At 53.5% G+C, this 21,562-nt stretch overlaps 1 protein-coding gene across 4 annotated transcripts in view; it reads right to left on the bottom strand.

The window, feature by feature from the left end:
- The window catches only part of NTNG2 (netrin G2), a 48,140-nt gene that overhangs the window by 12,409 nt on the left and 14,169 nt on the right, over nucleotides 1-21,562 (bottom strand). For all 4 annotated transcript variants that reach the window (XM_050319716.1, XM_050319712.1, XM_050319713.1 and 1 more), the window contains exons 3-5: nucleotides 13,661-14,304; nucleotides 1,889-2,061; nucleotides 139-165 (exon numbers count right to left, since the gene is read on the bottom strand). In XM_050319716.1, the coding sequence (XP_050175673.1) occupies nucleotides 139-165; nucleotides 1,889-2,061; nucleotides 13,661-14,304 (844 nt within the window). The remainder of the gene's footprint in view (nucleotides 1-138; nucleotides 166-1,888; nucleotides 2,062-13,660; nucleotides 14,305-21,562) is intronic.

Genomic DNA, 21,562 nt, shown 5'->3' with positions numbered 1-21,562 from the left:
GGCACAATTAGGGAAGACTTATTGCCTGGAAAACGATAATGGACAGAAAAATAACCGTATTTCTTTTTTCTAGTGACATCCACAAGGACCATGCACCGAGGTGTTAAATGCCAGCATTTCAGTTTGGGTTTTACTTACTGCCAAAGGCCGAGCCCGCAGCTGCACCTGGAAGAAACAAGAAGAAGCCCAGTCACTGGAAGCAGGACACCACCAACCCTGTGACCAGGAGGTCACACAGTCACACAATGTTGGACCAAACTTTTTTTTTAATTTAGTGGGGGTCTTGCTCATGGGCACATCAGTTTGCTGCAACAAACAGCTTAAAAGCTGCTTTTGTCAGACCACAGGAGCAACCAGGCAGTGCTGTCTGGGGTCTTGGCATCTCAAGCCTGTCATGTGGGGAAGGAAAACCAGCGTGGTCTTTGCTGATGGTTTTTCCTCTTAACCATTTTCTTGACCGGCCCTTAAAGCCCAGCAAAGGACAATCACATCCTCTGAGGCTCAGTGGGCTGAGGACAAGCTGGAGGGACTGAACCAGCTCTCAGCGAGCAAGAAGGGCTGGACACTCTTCCCACTGCAGCATTTTGCTCCACAGGATGCTGCAAAGGCACCAGCTCCAAAGTCCATCCAAGTGCCAGCTTCTGGCTTTTGGCACCCAGGAGATGAGTGGCCCTGCTCCTCCCTGCTGTAACCACTGGGTGAGCCATGGAGAGTCTCAGCTCTGCATGAATGTAAAGCACAGGAGCAGCAATGGAAGAGGTGCAGGACTACCAAGAGGAGAGGGCTTCAGAGAACTGCCTCTGCTGCAGAGGAAGAGGATGTTGATGTGGGGAGGAGGAAGCAGCAGAGAGAGTTGAGGCGGGGAGGAGGAAGAGGACTGAGTGACAGATGGGAAGAGAGATGAATGGGAGAAGAGCAAGCAGAGGAGAAAGAGAAATAGGAAGAGACACAAGGAATGGAGGGTAGGGAAAGAGACAGAACAGCATGTCTGTGCCTGTCAACACCAGAAACTCTCCCAGGCTCCTTTGAAGCAATGCAGCCGCTTGGTGGGAGCTGACAAGCTCGTTCCCTTTCAAAGAACCTGCTCATCTACCAGCCCTGGCACACACAAAACATTCCTGTCACGGCCCTCGGAGCCTGAATTTCAGCTTTGATCATCTTAAAGCACATGAATCTTTCAAAAAATTTGGGGGGTGGGAGGGAAAAGGTTCTCTTTGGGAATGCTCAAAGCTGCTGCTTGAAAGGCCGGAGTGGCTACCGTGGCTCCGTGACATTTAAACAAGTCTGCTAATGTGGACTGGACAGAAACCCAGGAGGAACTGGCCCATCTGTGATGTTCCCTGCCCCAAATCCCCCGCTCGAGCGATGGTGGGGATGCATCCTGCGTGCCTCTGCTTCTGTCAGAGCCTTGTTCCAGCAGCAATTGGATGAGACTGGGGCTGCGCAGAGGGACCGGAGCTCGCGGCGCTTGCCTGAAACAGTGACGTGCACAGAACGGGATCCAGGAATCAACCTGCACTGCTACTCCCTCTCCACAGCCAGCGCTCTGCTGTGGTTAACAGTGCTTTCTCTAAAGGGCAAGAATTTGCACTGCCACAAAGCCATGGACCTGCACCTTGGCCCGAGGTCACCCTCCCTATGCCTGACCATCATTTAGATTCACTGCTCATCTACCAGCAGCCAACATACCACCTCTGCATCCACCAGGTCCTCTTTCACATCTCTGTGTACAAAGACAGGGGTAAATACCCGCTTCCCTTTTGAAAGCTGAGCGTCCTGCACCGATTCCAGTTGGAGAAGGACAAGATGAGACCCTTCTCCCGTCTGTGGGTGTTGTGCAGGCCAAGGTGGGAGTGCAGCCAGGGCTGGCTCACAGCAGGTTACTTACATGCATTGGGGGACCCGTTAGGGAGAGGCAGGTAGGACCCTGCTCGCCAGGACCGGGAGCGAAAGTTCTTCTTGCACTTGCCGCAGTCCTGCCCCGTGGTGTTGTGCTCACACTCGCACTGCAGGCTGCCCTCTTTGAAGGTGCACAGGTTAGCGTGGAGGTTGCATTTACACCTGGAGGAGGAAGACAGGGAAGAGCTGTCAGGTGTCACTGCTGCTCCTCTTTGCCCCTGGTGTAGTGCCGAAAATTGTAGTGCTGAAGCCGGGCTGGTCACCCCCCTTCTGTTCCTTCGGCAGGACTTTATCACTGAACTCAGCTGTTTTCCCCAGGTATCTGTGCTGGGGTTGTGATGTCCACTTCCTTGCCCAAGGTGCATCTGCTGTCTCTAGTCCAAGATGAGAGATGCTTTACTCCCACCATCCGACTGGAGCAGCACAGACTTTGATGGTAAGTCAGTGTCTCCAGCTGAGACTCCAGGAAGGAGTCACTCGCATTTCGGGGCCATTACAGAAATCTGGGTGATTACCTCAGATGGAGGCTTTTACTGGGAGGCAGCCTTGGGCTTTAGATGGAGGAGCGTGGCCAGCACTGGTGGGACTTTGGCCCTTGCCCCTTGTGATAAAGTCAGCAGCGTTCTCTCCCGTGGTGTGAAGCTGCACAGCACAAACCCTTTTCCCCAGCCTGCTGTGACCAAAATAACACAGAGAGCAAGTCACCATCAGAATGCGCCTCATCAGAGAAGGCAACAACTAAAAACACTATTCAGCAATTTGCAAACATTAAGAAACTTTTAATGAGCTGTAGTGCAGCATGCAGGGAATAATTATCTCTGTGCACAATAATTCCTGTTGCTCACACTCTGGAGGTGACTTGCGCAGAGCACAGAGACTGAGCCCATAACTCACACGTGGCTCTGGTGACTCCTGGGCCCGAGCTCAGACCATCAGACAGAGACTTTGGGGACCAAAACATCTCATTTCATTCCAGACAGTCGATCCCTAGCACAGCCCGACGCTTTGTGCCGTAATTTACACTCTCAGATGCAGAAGCATTAGGAAAACAGTAACGCTGAGCCTTTTGTGCACGGGTGAGATCTGATGGGGCGACACCTCGTTTTACACAAGGCTGAAGAGATGCAGAGCTGAGGGAATGAACCACATGCAGAGAAGACAGAGGAAACATGGCCTGCTGCTCCTTGTGCTCTATCTGCACCGGGATAAACAGCCTGGATTAGGCTGGGAGCTGGTGCTGCACATGCCTCCCCAGCTCCTGGTGCCTCTCCCCTCTCCCTGGGAGCCCCCAAAGAAGCTCCCCAGCCACCTGCCTGACCCACCGAGGCCGCCTTTGCTGTGCTCTCCTCACGCATGGCTGGATAAGCTGACCTCATGTATGATTTTTTTCCTCCCTCCCTCCCCTCCCTGTCCTTAATTCTAGCAAACCCCGCTCAGAGGCTCAGCATAAGCTGGATGAACGATCTCTCTCCCCATCTTACAATCCTGCCCTGTCTCTGACCAAGCAGAGGAGGGAATTTTGCAGTTTATAAAAGGGAGGGAGGAAGAAAACATGGTCTAGGGAGCAGAGGCAGACACACTCAGCATGCTCCACTTGAAACTGTGCGTTAGTGAGAGCTGGAGATGCCGCGTCACGGCTGAAAGCATTAACAGCCTCCGAGCATCATCGGTGCTCTGGGAACGGGTCACAAATCCAAGCATCCAGGGGAAGGAAGTGACTTTGGCTGGTACCTACACGGGAGGGAGGCTAAATTTCAGATGCTCCATGTCCCCTCTGCCTCTGGTGAGGAAGGATTTTGGCTGAGCTGTCCCAGCCCTGTGGCAGAGGTGATGCCCAGCCCCGGAGTGCTGCGGAGCCTGGCTCTGAATTATTCAGCGTCCACACAGCGTGGCCTCCTTCTCTCACTTCAAAACGAGCAGACGAGAGCAAAGCAGGCAAGATAGTGGGTTAAAGCAGGTCAAAGCCTCACTGCTGCTGCTCTGGGCCCAGCCTGAACAGAGCAACAGCTTCTGGGAGCTGCAGATCTCTCCTCCCTCCTCCTTTGGTGGGAGTGAAGGGATGGGACCAGCTCCAGGGCACAGCATCACAATCCAGCTGAGGACGAGTTTGAGCCCCAGGGCAGTGGGTACAAGGAATGCAGGGACTGTCATGCCCCTTGTTTTCCCTGTAGGTTGGGAAGATGTGGAGGGTAGTGCTTGGCTCCAGTCCTTGACCCTGTGAGTCTCACAGTAGGAACAGCAGCCACAGGGAGGCACCACCTGGTCCCTGAGGTGGCCTGGGACAGCCTCAATAACCCCCTCCACACACAGCACATCCTTGCTCCTGACATCCCCCACCAAGAGCCAAGCAGATGTTTTGAGGTGCTTCTTCTGGCTCCAAGCTGCTGCCAGTGCAGGAGGGTGAGACCTGTTCACCGTTAATTTGGCTCCAGCTACAAAACCTTCACCAAGCAGTGGGACCCAGACTTCCTGCTGAAAACAAGGGCAGTCAGATGTGTCTGCTCCTACACACACACTGCTCACTTGCTGCTGAGGAGAGCTGGGAGCTGAGAACCAGCTCCTGGGACAGCCCCAGCTGCCTCCTGCCCTGGCCAGCAGGATGGGGACAGGGTGGGTGCTCAAGGAGGTCCCCCAGCCACTGCATGTAGGTGAGATGGAGCTCTGCCCTTCCCAGACAAGATCCTCACTTCCTAATTGGTGTAAACAAGGAAAACTAAGTGAAAACAGAGGCAGACATTCACCTTGCCTGCCTGTGCCCAGCTCACTGATTTTTCTCACTCGCCCTTTGCCACCGTGCAGAAGTTTTTTTATCCAAAGGATCAATTTTACCAGGGAATTGCTTTCTGAATTTGACCTTTGAGGATCATCAATCTAAGCTGAGAACTGTAACCCCAGCAGGCTGACCCCGCAGCACAGCACTTTTCAGCCCAATCAATCAGGCTGCATTATTTAATGGCCAACAGCCGAGCGCCGTCAGCCAGTCCTGATTGCCAGCTCTGTTTTGGGGGGCAGGGTGGGGAAGGTTTCTGCATCCCAGCCTTCCTGCTGCTTGGGCTCAGAGGCTCAGCTTCAACCCCTTCTTCAGGCTTCTCTACCTCCTCCTCTGGGCCTGCAGCCCAAGGACATGTGCTTGTTGATGGTCTGTGCACAGCCAAGACCCAGCTGGCAGAGACTGGAGTAAATGGCATTAGCCCAGTCCCCTGGGTGGGAGCTGCTAGTCCTGCCTGCCTCTGCCCGTCTTCCTGGGCGGCCAGCCATGGCAGGAAGGAGAGGATGAAGGGAAAGGTTAGGAGCTACTTAGCAGGGAGGCTTAAATAGCAGGCACAGGGCAGACACCTGCGCCGTGTCCTGCAGCCATGGCCCCGCTCCAGCCCCGGGGCTGCTCCAGCAAAGGGCTGCTTGCAATATGGTCTCTCTGGCTCTGGAGATCTGAAGAACCAGGAGTGTTTCTCCTCCAGCCCGTGGGTCAAGGCTCACAGTGGCAGTGCTGTTCCTCAGTGAGCATTTGGAGCCCACGGTGGGGAGCGGCCCCAGAGCACACCCATGAGCAGCACCCATGGCCTGGGGACACCCATCCTGCACTGGGCAGCAGTCACACAACTGCATTTGGCATTAAACAGGGACTGGCTCACGCTGTTCCCAGCAAGGGAGGCCGGGGCACTGTGTGGCCCAGGATGTTACAGTTTGCAGAGTGGGGTATTTAGGAGTTTGTTTTGGTGCAGCTGCTGCCTTTCCTCAGAGTGGTGCAGTGTGGCCTGATGCTGCCAATGCCTCCACCAGGGAACATCACGGAGCTTGGAGCGCCAAGGAAAGTTTACAGGAAAGTGTCTTTTTTTTTTTTTTTTTTTTTTTTTTTTTTTTCCCCAGCCATAAAGAACAGTTTCCTGCATTTCTCCAAGTCAGCATCCTGGAGGTCACAGCAGTGAGCGGCTGGAGAGGTGTCTGGTGCCAAGCCCACGTGTGAGGGAAGGAGATGCCCATGCAGAGGAAGGGAGTGAGTGCAGAAGCCATGCTGGGAATGGGAAAACAGCCCCTTTCCCTGAGCTTTCATTAGTAATGACTTTTGAAGTGACTTTAAAAAGTCCTCCCAGCCCTTTGTTTTCCTTCCAAGGATTCTTATGTGTTCTATAACTTCTTTTTTTCTCCATAATCCCAGTTGCAGAGCAGGGAAGTAAGGCAGAGAAAGGCAAAGAGCATCTCCTCATCCCTCTCCCTCCCCTCCCCAGGGGCTGAGACACTGTTGAGGTGTTGTCACCCCTCTCAGGACTGATGCAGTGACCCCCCTGCTGTGTGGGGTAGGGCTGGAGGAACCCCTTGCTGGCTGGAGACCCAGCGAGCTGTCCTGTCCCCTTGCACCTTCCACCCACTTCCTATGGAGACAACACTGCCCTGAGCTCCTTAAAAAACCCTGGGAGAGGACATGGAGCAGCAGGAGTCCACTACAGTGGGGCCACCATCTCCTTGCCAAGTCTCATTCCAGACCAGCCTGCAAATTCCTCTCCTCCCTGTGCTCACCACGAGGATGCTGCCGTGTGTCCCCAGGGATTCCATGGAGACTGGTCCCCTCCTGCTGCCTTCTGAGACACTGGGCTCCTGCTTTGCCCCCTCACCGGTGTGGCTTTGCCCCCCTGCTCCCTCTCTGCTCCCTGAGCCGGTGTTGGGGAGAGGCATCGGCTCAGAGAGCTGCTAATGACTGCCGGCCAAAGGAAGGCTTATCAGAGCTTCCCCTGAATTGTTTGCTCTCACTGTAATTGATGAGCCTTTAATGAGTCTCATGGGACGATGTGTTTGAAGGGAGCTCTTTCCTCTCCATCCCCAAGGAAAATGATGTTTCAACTGATCTCGGCTCTCGGGGAAACATGAATAACTCTTTTCCATCTCTCTATTGTCATCCCCAGCCGTTGCTCTCAGCACGCTCCAGCAGCTGCCTGGCCATCACTTACCCACTTTTACCTGCTCCTTTGCAACTGTTTTGGCAGCTCAGCAAAAGCAGGGAGCAAACCTTTTGGGCAAAGCATAACGGGTGCTGAGCTTGGATTGTTTCTGGCCCATCTGTGCGTGTGGAAGCAGGTAAAAATAGCTTCTAATGGCTGGGCCATGGAAGAAGCGCAGTCCCTTTGTGGAGAGCAGTCATAGGAGGATTTGCCTTGCTGGGAGATGGCTGTGGCAGAGGTTTGCTATTGCCAGGCCTGGAGCAGGGCTGAAAGGGCTGAAGAAGGCAAAGGTGGCTCCTTCATCCCAGGAGCAGGACTGGGAGCTTACTGGAGCCTACGGTCCAGGGAGTGAAGAGCAGGAAAAGCCATTTTAACATGTTGTTTCTTTCAGCTTGAACCAGGGTGAGAGGCTTCTGGGTTTCACTGCTTTGTGCAGAGCCAAAAAAATGAAAAAAAACACCAAACCCTGAGTTAGGTCAGAGGGACATGTGAGTGGGTTTATTTTCCTTGTGGGTTTTTACTTTTGGTTGTGTGGCAGGGATGGAAGGAACCCTCCTCGCTGCCCTTCGAAATGATTTGAGGTTTGGGTTACAAAGATGAGACAATTTAAAAGATGCCAAAGTGGAGAGCACGCTAGCTGGCTGTTCCCATCCGAGAGGCTATTTATTTTAAATAAGTTGACACTCACCAGCTGTCAAGATCCTGCTGACTGGTGGAACATTATTTACATTCAAAGCTGTCTTAAAAAAGCAAACACGAAACCAAACTTCCCCATTAGGGGGTCGGGCAGCAGAAGGGAAGAAGGGTGAAGAGGACATCACACGGATATGTGAACATAAATATTTGCAGAGTAATGTGTATAAATGCTCTTGGTCTTTCTCCTGGAATGCAATAATGCCTGCAATTGAGTTCATTGGCCAAATTGAATTTGGCCTCCTGTAGAAGTCTCTTTATATTAAGTGCTTTAACATACATCACCTTCTCAGTCTATCGATGAAATCCTATTATCCGCTCAGGGCCGGACGCGACTCGGCAACAGAATCGGAGGGGAAATAAAAACCCTCACAGAGCGAAGCCAGGAGCAGGTAACAGGACCTTGGGCATCCGTCTCTGGCTATCGACAAAGCGTCAGGAGCGCTGGGGGAAGGAGGAGCTCTCCGTGTTTCTCGCTAACTCCCTCCCTCCCGCTCTGCAAGTTTCCCCTCTGTCGTTCTGCAGTGGGAGCAGAAACCGTCGCAAGACTCGAGCGAACAGTTGCTCCACGTTAACTTAATTTAACTATCTGACCAAGAGCAAGATTTTGCTTGAACTCCAGCTAATTCCAGCCTGGAAGAATGCCAGGGAAATTCAGCCATCCAGCTCCCAGGGGCTGCCCAGCGTGGAGGCGAGGACGGGCCGAGGAACGCGGCGCACCGTTGGCACAGACTTGGCCGTCCTTGACACGAGGATGCTGTTACCTCCTGGGACCCGAATCCTGTCTGCCAGGAGCTGCAGGGGAAGGAGCAGGGACAGGCACAGGCAGTGCTTGCCCTGGTTTTTGTGGTCTTCCCAAAGTTGCTGAGTGTGGGTGGCAGCTGGCCCAGGGCTGCAGGGGCGTTGGGCAAGTTCTTGGGGGTTGTTTGGGTGAGCCCGTGGCTATTTTGGGGGTGATGCTCCAGCACTGGGGCTGGGAAGGCTCAGCTGGGGAAGCCCATGGTCTCACAGATCACACAAAGTCCTGTCTGTTCCCCTTTGGCAAAGCAGCAGCAGTGCAGATTCCCCCCTGCTCCCCAGGGAGGGATGCTCAGCGGGGCCATCGGCCACCACACAAAACCAAGACCCTCAGCAAGAGACTGTTCCATGGACCAAACCTGCTTCTTTTCTCCCTTTTAGAGACAGCTTTGCTGGAGAGGCCAAGATCAGCTGGAGGGTCTCCAACAGCTTCAACAGAGCCATAAAGAGGAATGTCCAAGCAGGGCAAAGCAGCTCAGGGGCTGCCAGGACGCACTTTGCTCTGACACCCCTGGTTTGAGCTGACCTACAACTGCAGGGGAAGTGCACTGAGCTGCTTCAATGTGCTGGCCAGGAGGGCAGAGGAGGAGGCAGTGACCAGGCCAAGCAGGAACTGCTTGATCTTTAACAGCAGTGCAGCATCAAGCATCCCCAGGTCTCAAAACTGATCATGAATGCAGAAAAATACATGTTGCATGTGGGTACTGCTGACAATCAACCAGCTTCATTTGTTGCAGGAAGTACTTCTGGGGATGGCCTTGATCCTCCAGGTCTGGAGTGCCTGATCCTGGCTGTTGGAGACTGGGCAAAGTTGGTCTGCTCCACTGGCACAAACTCTCCCAAAGAGCATCTGAGCAAGGCACCAAGAGCACACAAGGGGAAAGCAGGGAAAGAAGCAGGGGAGCACAAAGGGCCTTTCCCTTCAATTCTTTTGTGTAATCAGAGCAGCAGCCAAGGAAACCATCAGAAGAGCAAGGAAAGGAAATGCTGTTACAAAACTGGAAGCCTCATCTTGTTGGTCCCTCCTGGGCCTGAGCACAGCCCACTGTTCCATGGAGCTGCTCAGGGATGAGGAACACTCCCTCCTCCTGCCTTCCTCCAGGGACTGCTCATCACCAGCAGGATGGACAGACAGACAGGCAGTGCATGCACTGAGGCAGGGGAAGACAAAGGAGCGAAATCCTAATATAAATCAGCCTCAAATTGATTCGCTTCTGCTCAATGTGATTTCTCCTAACTGGATCCACATGTCCCGGCCATGGCACATTAACTTCAATTACAGCTTATTAATGTCTCCGTGATGGAGCTCGGCCTGCTGAGCACGGCGGTGACTGACGTTATGGAGGGGAAAAAATTACTCCAAAGAGACTCGGCGTGTTAATGGGAAGGGAAGCAGCGGCTTTCATCGCGCCGGTCCCAGCAGCCGGGGGAAAGCTCATTCACCCGTTCCTGAGGAGATGACCGAGCTCATTGCTGCACCGAGGGGAAAAACGAAGCAATGGATAGAGATCTGTGGGGAAAAGCCTTTCCGCTTCCCTTCCCAGCCCTGCCTGGCACACACACGGCACACGGGCCAAGGGCTCGCTCGTGTCTATTCCTGTCTTTGCTCTTCTGCGTCTCCAGTTACTCCGTGGATCGATAGGGACAGGACGGAAGAGGGAAGGGAAAAGAAGAGAAAAAGATACCAAGAAGAAAGAGAGTAAAAATAAACTGTCAGCCATGAACGGAGAAATGGACCTGGCTGAGGCTGTGGGAGGAGGAGATGCAGAGGAGGCCCTGAAGCACCAGCCCATTGCACCAGCTCCCAGGGAAGAAGCAGTGACTCCCTGGATTCACCAAACTCGTGACCACCCCAGTCCATCTGGCTTCTGGGAGAAGAGAAGGCAGAGAACTCCTTCCCCTTGACCCCATGTCCTTTGCTCTGTCCCTTTCTGCTTTTCCCCCAAGTTCTGGGAGACTGTGGTGAGGGGGTCTTTTGTGGTGGGAAGCTGAGGTGTGAAGGAAGGGGTGGGTTTGGATGGGGGCCCAGGAGCACATGGAGTGTGTCCCAGGAGGGGATCACAGAGACCTCTCTGAACCCACCAGCCGAGGCTGCAGCACGAGAAACTGCCCCAGCTCATGCTCTGCTCTCAGGGCAAAGCGTTTTCCTCTTCCCTTGACTGTGAACACCAACTAGAAATGAACTTGCAAGTGTCTCATCACCCTGTGGGCACTGGTAGCTGCTGCCAAAATCCTGGTGCTGCTCAGGGACAGAGGCAATGCCACACTCTGACAGCACACACTGCTCCTCCAGTGCCACACACCACGGCTGGGCACGGCTCCTCCAGCCTCCCAGGGCTGCTCACACCCCTGCTCTCCAGGTGGAATTTTCTGGCTGCTTTTTGCCTCTGAGCCCTCATATTGTCATGATCATCTTCCCTCTTGTTTCCATGCCCCCTGTAGTGGATCCCTAACACCAGCCCAATTTTATCCAGGCACTTTCCTCCTGTTCCTCGACCACAGTCGTTCCCACATGCTGGAAGTGGCACTGTGTGTCCATCCCCATCCCTGCCTGCCCTTCCTCCCCCCTTGCCTGCACAGGGCTCCTGTCAGGCTCACATTGATTTCTCCTCTCTTCCTCTCAATAACCCATCCCTTGTTGAGCCATACACAAGATTTAATTTGGTTTTAGTCCCTGCACTGTAACTGGCTTTGCTTACAGCTGGAATTAGATTGCTTTTCAGTGAGAAACCTGCTTGCTGGGACTGGAATAATCACAGGAGCAGAGTTAATTCACACGAGGCTTCTCCATCTTATACACCACTTATCCACAGTTCCTCAGCCAGTCACCTTTCCCTGCCCTGTGCCCACCAGAGCTGGAAGAGTCAGCACAGGACAGGCATCGACCTTTTCCCTGTCCAAGCTGTGTCCCCCTCTCCTGGGCACCATCCCAGCAAGCCGGGAGAGCCGGAGCAGTGCAAAGCCGGGTCCTGCTGCAGCTCAGGACTTGGGAGTTTGGGCTGAAAATAAAAGCAGATTTCAGAGTTTTCTGTCTTCCCAGCCAAGGAAAAGCCCTGTCCTCCCAGAGGCCCTGCTGCATGGGAGGAGTGGGTCAGGCAGCTCGTGGTGAGTGCAGCCAAGAGGGAAGTGGAGGCGAGCGGGAGCCGCTGCTCTGCAGCAGCCGTGGGCAGCCGGCCATGCCGGCACAGAGCCAGCGCCGGGGAGAGGCCACCAGGAACCAGCCAACAAACCCCAACCTGTCTCACCCTGGCCCCAGCTAAAAAAGCAGCATTGCAGCTTCCACTGGGCGGTCGCAGCCCGGCCCTCCCTCGCCTGCCCTGTCCTTGGGGTGCAGGTGGCTGTGGAGTCTTGGATGTCTCTTAGAGGTTGTGACCCCCTTCCCCCCTGCCTGCACCAGTCCTGGGTGCTTGAAAGGGTTTCCCTCCCCTGCCCTGGTTCTTTTCACATAATTTTTGGGATTTTAATCTCTTGAACTGATTGCTGCTATTATTAAATGGTGTTGAATTTGGCCAGTGAGTTCAAAAGCTGATGAGGGATTGGGTGGGTGGGAGGAGGGCAGCCAACCACCAAGGTGCTGGTTTGGGAAGAATCCCTCCAGCATGGCCTGAAATCCAAAGTACTGAAGCAACAAATGCTGCCCAGGGCAGGCAGAGAATGTAATGGGAGGAGGAAGAAGGCATTCACGGGACACCAAGAATACTTGAACTCTTTGAAGCACTGAATATCCTGCACCTGCTGCAGGAGCAGCAACAAGTCCTTGGTTGTCTGCAGTTATCTCCACGCTTGGAAGCCAAAGGTCACTGCACAAGCATTGACATCAAACATTCAGTTCTAATTTACCACTTTCTGAGCTGAAAACTCTGTATCCCTGTTACAGAGTCTAACCAGCCTGGATAAGTTGATGCCCCAGCTCCAACCCTTCCTGCCAGATGCTCTGGTCAGTGTGGGCTTTGGCTGGGGATTGATCCCTGCAGTTTTGCCACCACTGTCAGTAACATCAAGTGTCCCTGTGGGCAGCTGAGCCACCTGGGGGGAGCAGGGCCACAAAAGAAGGAATAGGGGACAGGACTGGCTGTGGCTGGGGGGAGATGGAGGCAACATGTTTGCCTTTTTCCTCACCTTTGCCTGCTTTCCTTCCCTTCCACCCTCCTTACTTTGCTATTTTGCTCCATCCTGAGCTGGTCTTTGGACTGTGGATATTTAGTACACCTGTCAACGCTTCTCATGGGCAGCACATACTTACACAGAACCACACTGCACTGAAACATGGGCACTTGCAGGCACATGCAGAGGGCTCTGCCTCTCCTCTGCCCGTCTGCCTGAGCTCCCCCAGGGCTTCTCCCTGTGCAATCCCCACGGTGGGCACTCCAACATGCCACCAGTCCAGCTGAGAGCCACAGCTGCTCGTCCCAGACAGGCAACTAAACCGTGAGAAAGACCCTCACCGCTGCCTCCTGCCTGCCCTGGCGGGTGGAAGGGGCTCTCCCATCCCTCGCTGCAGCTTCCTTCCCCTTGGAGCCCGTTCAAAGCCAGCCTCGGTGGCACCTGCAAAACATTTCTACTCACAAGTCTCAGTGGCAAACAGTTTGGAACCGATACAAACGGCTCCTCTGTCGCTGTGGTGATGCTTGTTAGCACGGGGTGGGTGATGGGGAGGTTCCTCCCCTCTCGCCTGTAAGTCTCGCACAAGCTGGATGGGAAATCAGCCATCTCGGCACTTTTCCACCTTACTTTGCTTTTTTGGTTGATGTCATAGCGTAACATATGGCACCGTACAGAGAAATTAAAAACAAAACCCAGGAGAAACACCCCCCACTTCCCCTCCCCCACAGCTTCCCCTGCCCCAGATGTGTCTGGGGATTTACCCTCACCCCAAAATTCCTCTGCCAGAGCCAGGGCTGCTCGGGGGGTGAGGACCGACTCAGGATGACCCATCCTGCTTGTACTGGCAGTGAGCTGGAGTTTAGTGGGATGAGCATCATTTCTCACCCCCAGATGCATCAGCATCACCCCTGAGACTTTTGGCTGTGTTGGCACAGCTGGGGACAGGGTTTTGGGAGGGAATTCAGACCCCGACTGTCCATCTAAGCCATGTCCCAAATCCCCCAGCACCGGCTGCAGGAGGACATAGCCCCTCTCATCAGACACAGCCTTGGAGGTGCCCCGGCCGTTCCCTGCAAGGACACATTTGTTTTATTTCCAGTGCTGCCCTGCCTGGGAAGAGAGGGTGTCAGAGGGAGAAACACCATCTGCAGAAACACTGATGGCTTAGTTTACTAGCAGTAACTTCTCATCCCTCAGAGAAGAGACGCCCAAAGAAATACAGCAGCCGTTACCTGCCAGTGACTTCGATGTTGGAGACGGCATAGAAGTACTTGTACAAGTTCTCCCTCTGCACATAGGTGCCCCCCAGGGCGGGTCTCAGCAGCCTCATCCGCAGGTCAGTCACGGTAAAGAAGTCCTTGAGCCCTTTGGCGCTCTCCAGCCGGGTGTACAAGTTGTCCATGTTCTTGAGGTCGGGGCCAGCAAAGATGGCAAAGCGGTCCCTCACCTCGAAGCGGACGGTCTTCTCTTTCTTGGAGCCCGCCCAGCGGGAATACTCCTCCGTGCAGAGGACCCTGTTGGCACTGGTGGTGGAGAGGTCGCGGACCCTCCGTGCTGGCATGCTGAAGGCCTCCATGCAGTCATCTGCGTAATACTGGTACGGGTGCCAAGTCCTCCCGTTGTCCAGCGACTTCTCCAGCATCATGATGGTGGGGCGCCCGTACTCGAAGGTGATCACGATGTCGTCCGTCAGCTCGATGCTCTTGTTCCAGGACAGGGTGATGTTGGCCAGCAGTGGCTCTGGGTAGCGGCGCCACGTCACGCTCTGCCAGTACGTGGCCAGCCCCTCGTCCTCGCTGTCAAACATGAGCTTGGGCGGGTGGGCCAGGTCCGGGTTGGAGGCGTCGCACTCGTCGCTGCACAGGTACGGGTTCTCCTGGAACGACAACAACGGTCACCAGAGAGGGAGGCAAAGCCTGGGCATCGTGTGGGCATCGTGTGGGCATCACAGCCAAGCTCACACCGTTACCAGGCCCTGGATCTGGCTGCTTGTGTCAAACATTCACTGCTGGGCTGAACCAGAGTGAGCCACGGCCTGGCTCTGGAGGAAGCTCTGAGAATGAGTTTGAGGCAGAAAGATGAGGCTTTGCCTCCACTGTAAGAACGGCTGAGCTGTTTCCTTTGAAAGGCCCTCTGGGAAAGGGCTTTTCAATTTGGCACGGGGGCAATTTTCATAGAAAGCGCCTTCCCTGAGATGGTGTTTGGGAAACTTCGGTTCAGCGTGGCCAATTTACAAGCCTACAGAAAGCTGTGCTCTGCCCTGGAAGAAATGAATGGCTAAAAATCCCCCAGACACAGCCCTGCCTCTCATGGCTCCTGATGCCAAAAATCCTGGGGACACACCATCCCCCCTGTGCCACTGAGCATGGCCAGAGGAGGGAAACCAAACTTCTCCAGCTCCAAGCTGGGACAGGACTGAGGAATAGCAGGGAGACCAGAAATTTGTGCTCCTGGTGCCATGGTCCTCTCCTGCCTGCAGGGACCATGGAGGGAAGGATGGCTCATCCCATCCAGGTGAAAATGTCCACCACCTGCAGGCCTGGCAATGGGAGAAAAGGAACAGCCACCCCACTTTGCCCACAGGTGACAGTGCACAGCCCAGCTGGCATGTTTTGCAGGGACACACAAAACATCCATGTGCTGAGCTGCACTAGGGCATGCCATGAAGGCTGAAGTTTTGGAGGTGGACATCAGGGTTGCTAGCTGTGCCAATGGGTTTACTGCTCATCCATATGTGTGTTAAAGCCCAACACTACTTGCCCTGCAGCCTCTGCCTCCAGGAGCGAGCACGTGGGTCAGACCTTCCCTGGGGATAATGCAGGCCTGTGTTATAGTGGGCACAGACCACAGATCAACTCTGCAACACAATGCAAATCTTTTTTGCATATGAAGCATCTCTTTGCTGTCACTTTACCTCCCTCTCAGACTCAAAATCCAAAGGGTTGGAAAAGGAGAGGCATTGGTACGACAGCAGGCTCTGCTGCAGTGGGACCCTTGTCAGGGAAGCAGAGGCACCTGGCAGAGGAGGAGGTGGTGATAAAGCAGCTGGAGCTGCAAAGAGCTTCTGGCTGGAGGTGAGGAGCCTGCTGGGGTGTGAGGTCTGTCCCTCCCAAGCACGGTGGATTTACAAGGTAAGACCGAGCCGGGTGCTGTGGTTTGGTTTTTGGGTCCCTTGTGTGTGGTTGGGCCATGGGAAGGTGCAGCTTGTGGGGATCAGTGTGTTCCTACCCAGCCCTGGAGACCTTCTGCAGTGCTGGGGCTGTGCTGGGGTGCAGGGAGCTCGTGCTGGTACCTGGGGGCTCTGAAAAATGAGGTGCAGGGCTGGGATCTGTGCAGGCTGGTTGTGTCCCTGGGCTGGGAGAGCCCTGCTGCAGGCGTGGGAAGAGGCTGCTCCTGTGTCCATGGCAGAATGGGGACTGACCCTGCACCGTGGCTTGCTTTGACCTGGGAAACTGCTGGAGTCTGAATGCTTGTGACCTGCTTTTAGGGTGCCTTGTGTGTACCCCAGGCAAAGCAGAGGAGGGGATCTGGCTCGTACAAAGGGGTGCAAAGTGGAGCTCGGGGGCTGTGCTTTGAACGTGGAAACCTCTGCGTAACACAGGGTGCTTTGGAAAATCAGTGCTTTGCCACTGCCAGCTGGGCAAACAAAGGTCTTGGGAACTACTTAGAGCTTCTCTATTCCATGCCTGTAAAATGCGCCTTGGGTGCCTCCCTCAGCTCAGAGCCATGAGCTGAACAAGAGCGACTCTTTGCAAAGAGAGCGGAGCCCACGGCACCCAGGAGCCCTGGAGAGCCCAGGGGGGCATAAATAATTCTGTGCTCAGAGCAGCGTGCGAGCAACGCTCTGTAAATAAGGCAGGAGGCTGCTCCGCCAGCACGGGGGATAAAACAAAACAGAGGGGAACTGATCTGCACGTGAGCACCGGGATCGTCTGCAGGGGAGACAGAGACAGCCTTGGGGAGACAAGGGGACTCCTGTAAACACAGCACACGTCGTGGGTGTGTGTGTGTGTGTGTGTGCACGAGGCTGCCAGGGAAAGCAGATCAGAAAACAGGTCAACACTCGAACTGTTTGCAGCACCGCCTTGCTCTGACACGGCACCTGCCTGATGGTAAAGCTGCCAGTGCTGTGCTGGGGTTTGTTCCTCCTGTTACAGCCTGAACTCGAGCAACGTGTGGCTTTTGTGCCCACCCCGAAGCGTGAAAGTTGATTCTGTGATTCTGGTCCTAAACAGATGTGCTGGCTGGTGTTTTAAAGGCAAGTGGCTGGATAGGTTTTATCGTTGTCTTATTTGCAGCTGTGACAACTGAGCAAGGCAAATGAATGGGAGTGCTCAGGCTTGCTTGGGTGGGTGAGGTTGAAGGGTGAGGGCACCTGCCCAGGTGCTCCCCACTATCTCCCACAAAGAGGGGAAGATGCCAACTGGGGTGTGGTGGAGCTCTGAGCCGCACTGGGGGGTTCTCTCCTGCCTCAACACACTGTTCTGGAGTAGGGATTAAGAAACCCTGAGATAGTGACACATTAAATATGCTATCCTGACTCGTCACGTTCAGAGGAATTGTTTACCTCTGCTAATGAGACACAGCTTCCTGCTGGGGGATGGAGCTGCCTCTCAGCGCAGCTTTACAGCGGTGGCTGATGGAAAAGGCAGAAAATTCCCCCTCAGCTGAAGTGCTGGGGGCTCTGTGAGTGTGTTTTCTGTGCTGAGGCAACATATTGTGCTGCAGTATGGTCCTACTGCCAATGTGGCCATACAGATGGCTTAATAGGGCAGTCCTGAAAAGACCATCCCAGAGGTCCTGTTTCACCACTTGTCTGAAGGAGGGTGCAGCAGTGCTGTGTCTTGGTGGGCTCAGGTGGGGAATTGACTTGGGGTGGCAGCAGAAAACTCCCTGATAAACCCGCCTTGCTGCTCAGAGCGGCTCTGTCTGAGAGGAGTCTGTCACAGAGCTGTCCTGGCTCCTGCTGTCCACCTTCCTTTCTCTGTGTGCAGCAGCCACTGGGGCTGCCAAAGCCCTTGAGCTGGTGTAAGATGAATCTCCACTGAATATCTGCCACTTGAGCTGCCTCCAGCCTGGCCACAGTGGTCACCTTCACCTCCAGGGCTACAGATGATGCTCCTATCAAGGCTTTCTTTGGAGGCTTCCTTAAGCAGTGGCCAAATTGAACAAAAGAAGTGTGACCAAACCACAATAAGAAAACATTAAAGGGTTTTTCACCCAGACCAGTAAAGGGTGGCCAGGATGGGAGGTGGGACAGATTTCCCAGGAGCAGTGGGGGAAGCAACTGAGTCTGACAAGCGTGATCCCTCTCTCAGTGTCCCGTCTGGAGGGACAGGGCTGGCCAGGCCTGTCCCTGGCAGGGGACCTGGCGGGTCAAGAGCAGGGAGAAGAGGAGCCAAAACTCTGCCTGTCTGCCATATGCTTTGTCCCAGAGATGAGGGACTGGAGGTGCACGATCCCCGATGGCTCCCGTGCATCCCAACTTGTGAGTGTGCTCAGCTCAGCAGGCAGAAACCCCAAAGATGCCTTTAACCACCCTAATGTTCTACAGAGGCACGAGGGCTGCGTGGCTGTCAGAGGGCAATCACAAAAAATAACCTCTAAGTGACAGCGCTGGAAGGTGGGGGAGAGCCTCAAAAGCCACCGAGTGAGTCACAGCACTCCAGCTTCCTCTGCGAAAATGAAGTGTTCCTTTTTGGGTTTGGGTTTATTGAATTGTCCTTCCTCTGCGGGATGCTCGATGCCTTTTCTGCTGGGGGGGGGAAGGGGTGGTTTGAAGTGAGCCAGGAGGGCAGGGGGGGAGCGGAAACAGATGGCCATACTTTGGCTGCTCCCTTGGCCCTGGTAAGATCAGATATAGCACTGTTGAAACAATTCCAGGTATTATTTTTGAATCCGGTTTCCTCCCCCAAGCCGTGTGTCCTCCAAAGAATCTGTCCAAAGTCTCATGATATTTAAGTCTTCAATCTAAAAGTCAGGATGCATTAGCCAGGCAAACTTGGTCTCAGTGAGCTTAAAATAAACCAGTTCACTTTGAGTCTCACGCTATTAAATCAGTCGTGAGTGTCCTCACGACAACTAGACATTGCAGGATTCAGGCTCTCCAGCTCTTCTGGCTCTGCATCTCTTCAGGGTGCACCAAAGAGTGTTGCAGCCTTGCTTAGCCCCAGCTCAGCCCAAAGGGACAAATCTCCAGGGGACAAACTGCAAGAGCCTCGTTGAGGACACGCTGTCCTAAATAAATGGCATCATAACAAGATTGTGCCTCTGTGAGGAAATCACAGAGTGGTTTGGGTTGGAGGGGACTTTTAAAGGTCATTTAGTCCAAATGGGCAAGGACATCTTCAACTGGGTCAGGTTGCTCAAAGCTCCATCCAACCAGACCTTAAATGTTTCCATGGATGGGACATCCATCACCTCTTTGGGCAACCTGTGCCAGTGTTTTACCACGCTCATCATAAAAATTTTCTTCCTTGTAACTAGTTGAATCTACTCTCTTTTAGTTCAAAACCATTATCCCTTGTCCCATCACTACAATTCCTGATAAAGAGTCTCTCCCCATCTTTCCTGTGGGCCCCTTTGGGTACTGGAAGGGACTCAAAGTCCTCCTTGCCAGGTCTGCTCTCAATCCCTTCATCCCCCAGCCTGGATGGATGTCAGGAGTTGCTCTGACTCTGGTGTAGGACCTTGTGCTTGGCTTTGTTGAACCTCATGAGGTTCCTGTGGACTCACTCCTCGTGTCCCAGCCCTGGTGACTGCAGACCCAGCCCTTGTTTTTCCCTCCTCTTGGTGCCTGGAGTCTGTGCTGGGCAAAAACGCTGCAAAAGGGACTTTCTGAAGGTGGCAGCGGAGACTTGCTCCTTGAGGAGGATTTCTTAAGAAACAAGATCTTGGTCCTGACAAAGCACAATGCCTGGAGTCCAGGATGCTGCAGCAAAGCTGCTCCCCACCTTGCTGGGAAGGGAGGGAATGGGGGAAAACAAGCACAATAAAAGGTTTTACAAAGCCCAGCTGGTTTTTAGGGCTCTTAATGAGCACAAAAGTCTTTTTGCCTCCTCCTCCCCTGCCCCCCCCCCCCAGCAGATAATGCCATTTTTAAGCCTCACAGCATAAAATTATGTATTTTTGTAGGTGAAATTGCTTGATTAATCATTAGGCTGATGAATATTTTAAACAAACTAGACATCTGTTGTGAATGGTGAAAGCTGCACAGAAATAAGACTGCAGCTTTTAGATCTCCATGCCAAAGGGAAGCTGGAAAGCAATTGCAACCACTAGCTGCACAGTGAAGAAAAATAAGAAAAATAATAATAATATTAAAGGGGAAAATAAAAAACAAGAACCAAGATTTGAGCATGGAAAAATAAGTAGATGACGTGGGAGCTTGTACTGCTCAGCCAGGGATGCTCATCACAGCTCTCACACCTGCTGTGATTTGTTTAATGGTGTCTTGGTCTTGGTCCAGGGAACCCCCCTGGACTTCTTTTGCTTTTGGGGGTCTCTTCTGCTTGTTGTTTAAGCCAAGGCCTCTGCTAAAATGCAGAGCACCCTGGGATCACTTGGTTTTAATTATAGTCTCCTAATAAGAGTACTGACAAGGTCTCATCAACTTGGACTAGTCTTGGAAAACCAAATTTTAAATTTTTTTAATTGAGGGAGGAGGAGATCTTTGGCCTTTTAAAGGAAGATTTTTATCAGAGGGGGAAAAATTTAAATGTGTTTATTTGGCACAAAGACCCAAGCTGTTGTGCGGGTTTCTCTCAGGTCCTTTTTTCTGTAGTGGGTTTTTTTCCACTATGAACTGGCTCTCCAACCCAACCAGAGGTTGCTCAGATCTTGGGTGTCTCCAGGCTCTCCTGCAAGTGCTGATGATGGGTGGGACTGGGGGCTGTTTGACAGCCCCCTCCATAGCCTGATGAGCCATGTCTGGCTCCCTCAACATGAGGAGAAGCAGGAGATGGCACAGAAACCTCCTTCCCTCCTCGGGAGTGCTCATGGCTGAGCAAACCTTGGTCTGGACCTCCACCTCCACCCATGAGGGGATAATTCCCCCTCCACAGCACCCACCCCATCCAGCTGTGATGCTTAAGGAGCTCTTGGGTGCATCCCAAGGCCCTTCTGTTTCCTGCAGGGCACCTCTGATGCTGCCTTTGAGCTTCTGCTCAAAGCCCAGCCGATGAGGTTCACAAAGTCCCCGCGTCGCCTCGCGCTGCAACAAAGTCCTAAAGTTGGTATCAAATTTCCTCCAAATCCTGCAAAACAACCATATCAGCAAAATCTCTGTGTGCACCTGATCCCTCCAGCCCTGATAATGTCCCTGCTGAGGAGCGGTGCCACCGTGGGTGTCCTGCAGCCTCCCCTTCCCTGAACAACCTATCTGTCAGGGGAGGATGGACAGCTATGGGAGATGGGTGCCCCAGTCCCTGCCTCTCTTACAGATGTTTGGGAACACATTCCTCCTTCCCAATATTTTACTTTACCCCCTTCCTTTCCCCATCCAGCAGCAAATTGGATCCATTTGCTCCACAGGCTGCAGGATGGAGCTGAAATGACCGTCCTGCCACATTTGCTTTCCTGCTTTACACTCGGCTGAGTTCCCCCAGTTCACGCTGGGATTGAGCTGCGAGGCTTCACTTCCCTTCCATCCCCTGCTCCGGCTTTCCTGACTCTGCCAGGGCTTCACAGGGATCTCTGTCCCCATCCTGGCTGGGCTGTGGGTTTGCTCTGGTGTCTGTCAGCACCGGAAAATCACCCACCGAGCGGGGAAGATGCTGTCTCTGATCCAGCTCTGGTGACAAACACCTTCACCCTCCCCACGGACACCAAGTTAAACCTATTTTCTGCAACACAGATTTTTGACAAGGGTCACACTGAGCAATGTGTGTTTTGGGAAACTTTCTTGGTTTTTCTATCAGTAATTGCTCCAGGATGTGATGCTCTTTCCCAAACAGAATTGCATTTACCCAGGAGAAAACACGGGCTCACCCTAATGCCATTTCAGGGTGTTTTCACTCTTGCTGCTCCTGATCTGAGGGTTCAACTGCTCTGTCTGGATTTATGAAAAGACAAGGTGATCTTATGATCAAAAATAACATTTGTGAGTAATTAAATCTCATGCTTCAGGGCATAAA

Source organism: Myiozetetes cayanensis, unplaced genomic scaffold (genome assembly GCF_022539395.1).
Source record: "Myiozetetes cayanensis isolate MyiCay16 unplaced genomic scaffold, myiCay2020 scf23, whole genome shotgun sequence".
NCBI classification, from domain to species: domain Eukaryota; kingdom Metazoa; phylum Chordata; class Aves; order Passeriformes; family Tyrannidae; genus Myiozetetes; species Myiozetetes cayanensis.
This window is presented reverse-complemented; position numbering and strand designations above follow the sequence as displayed.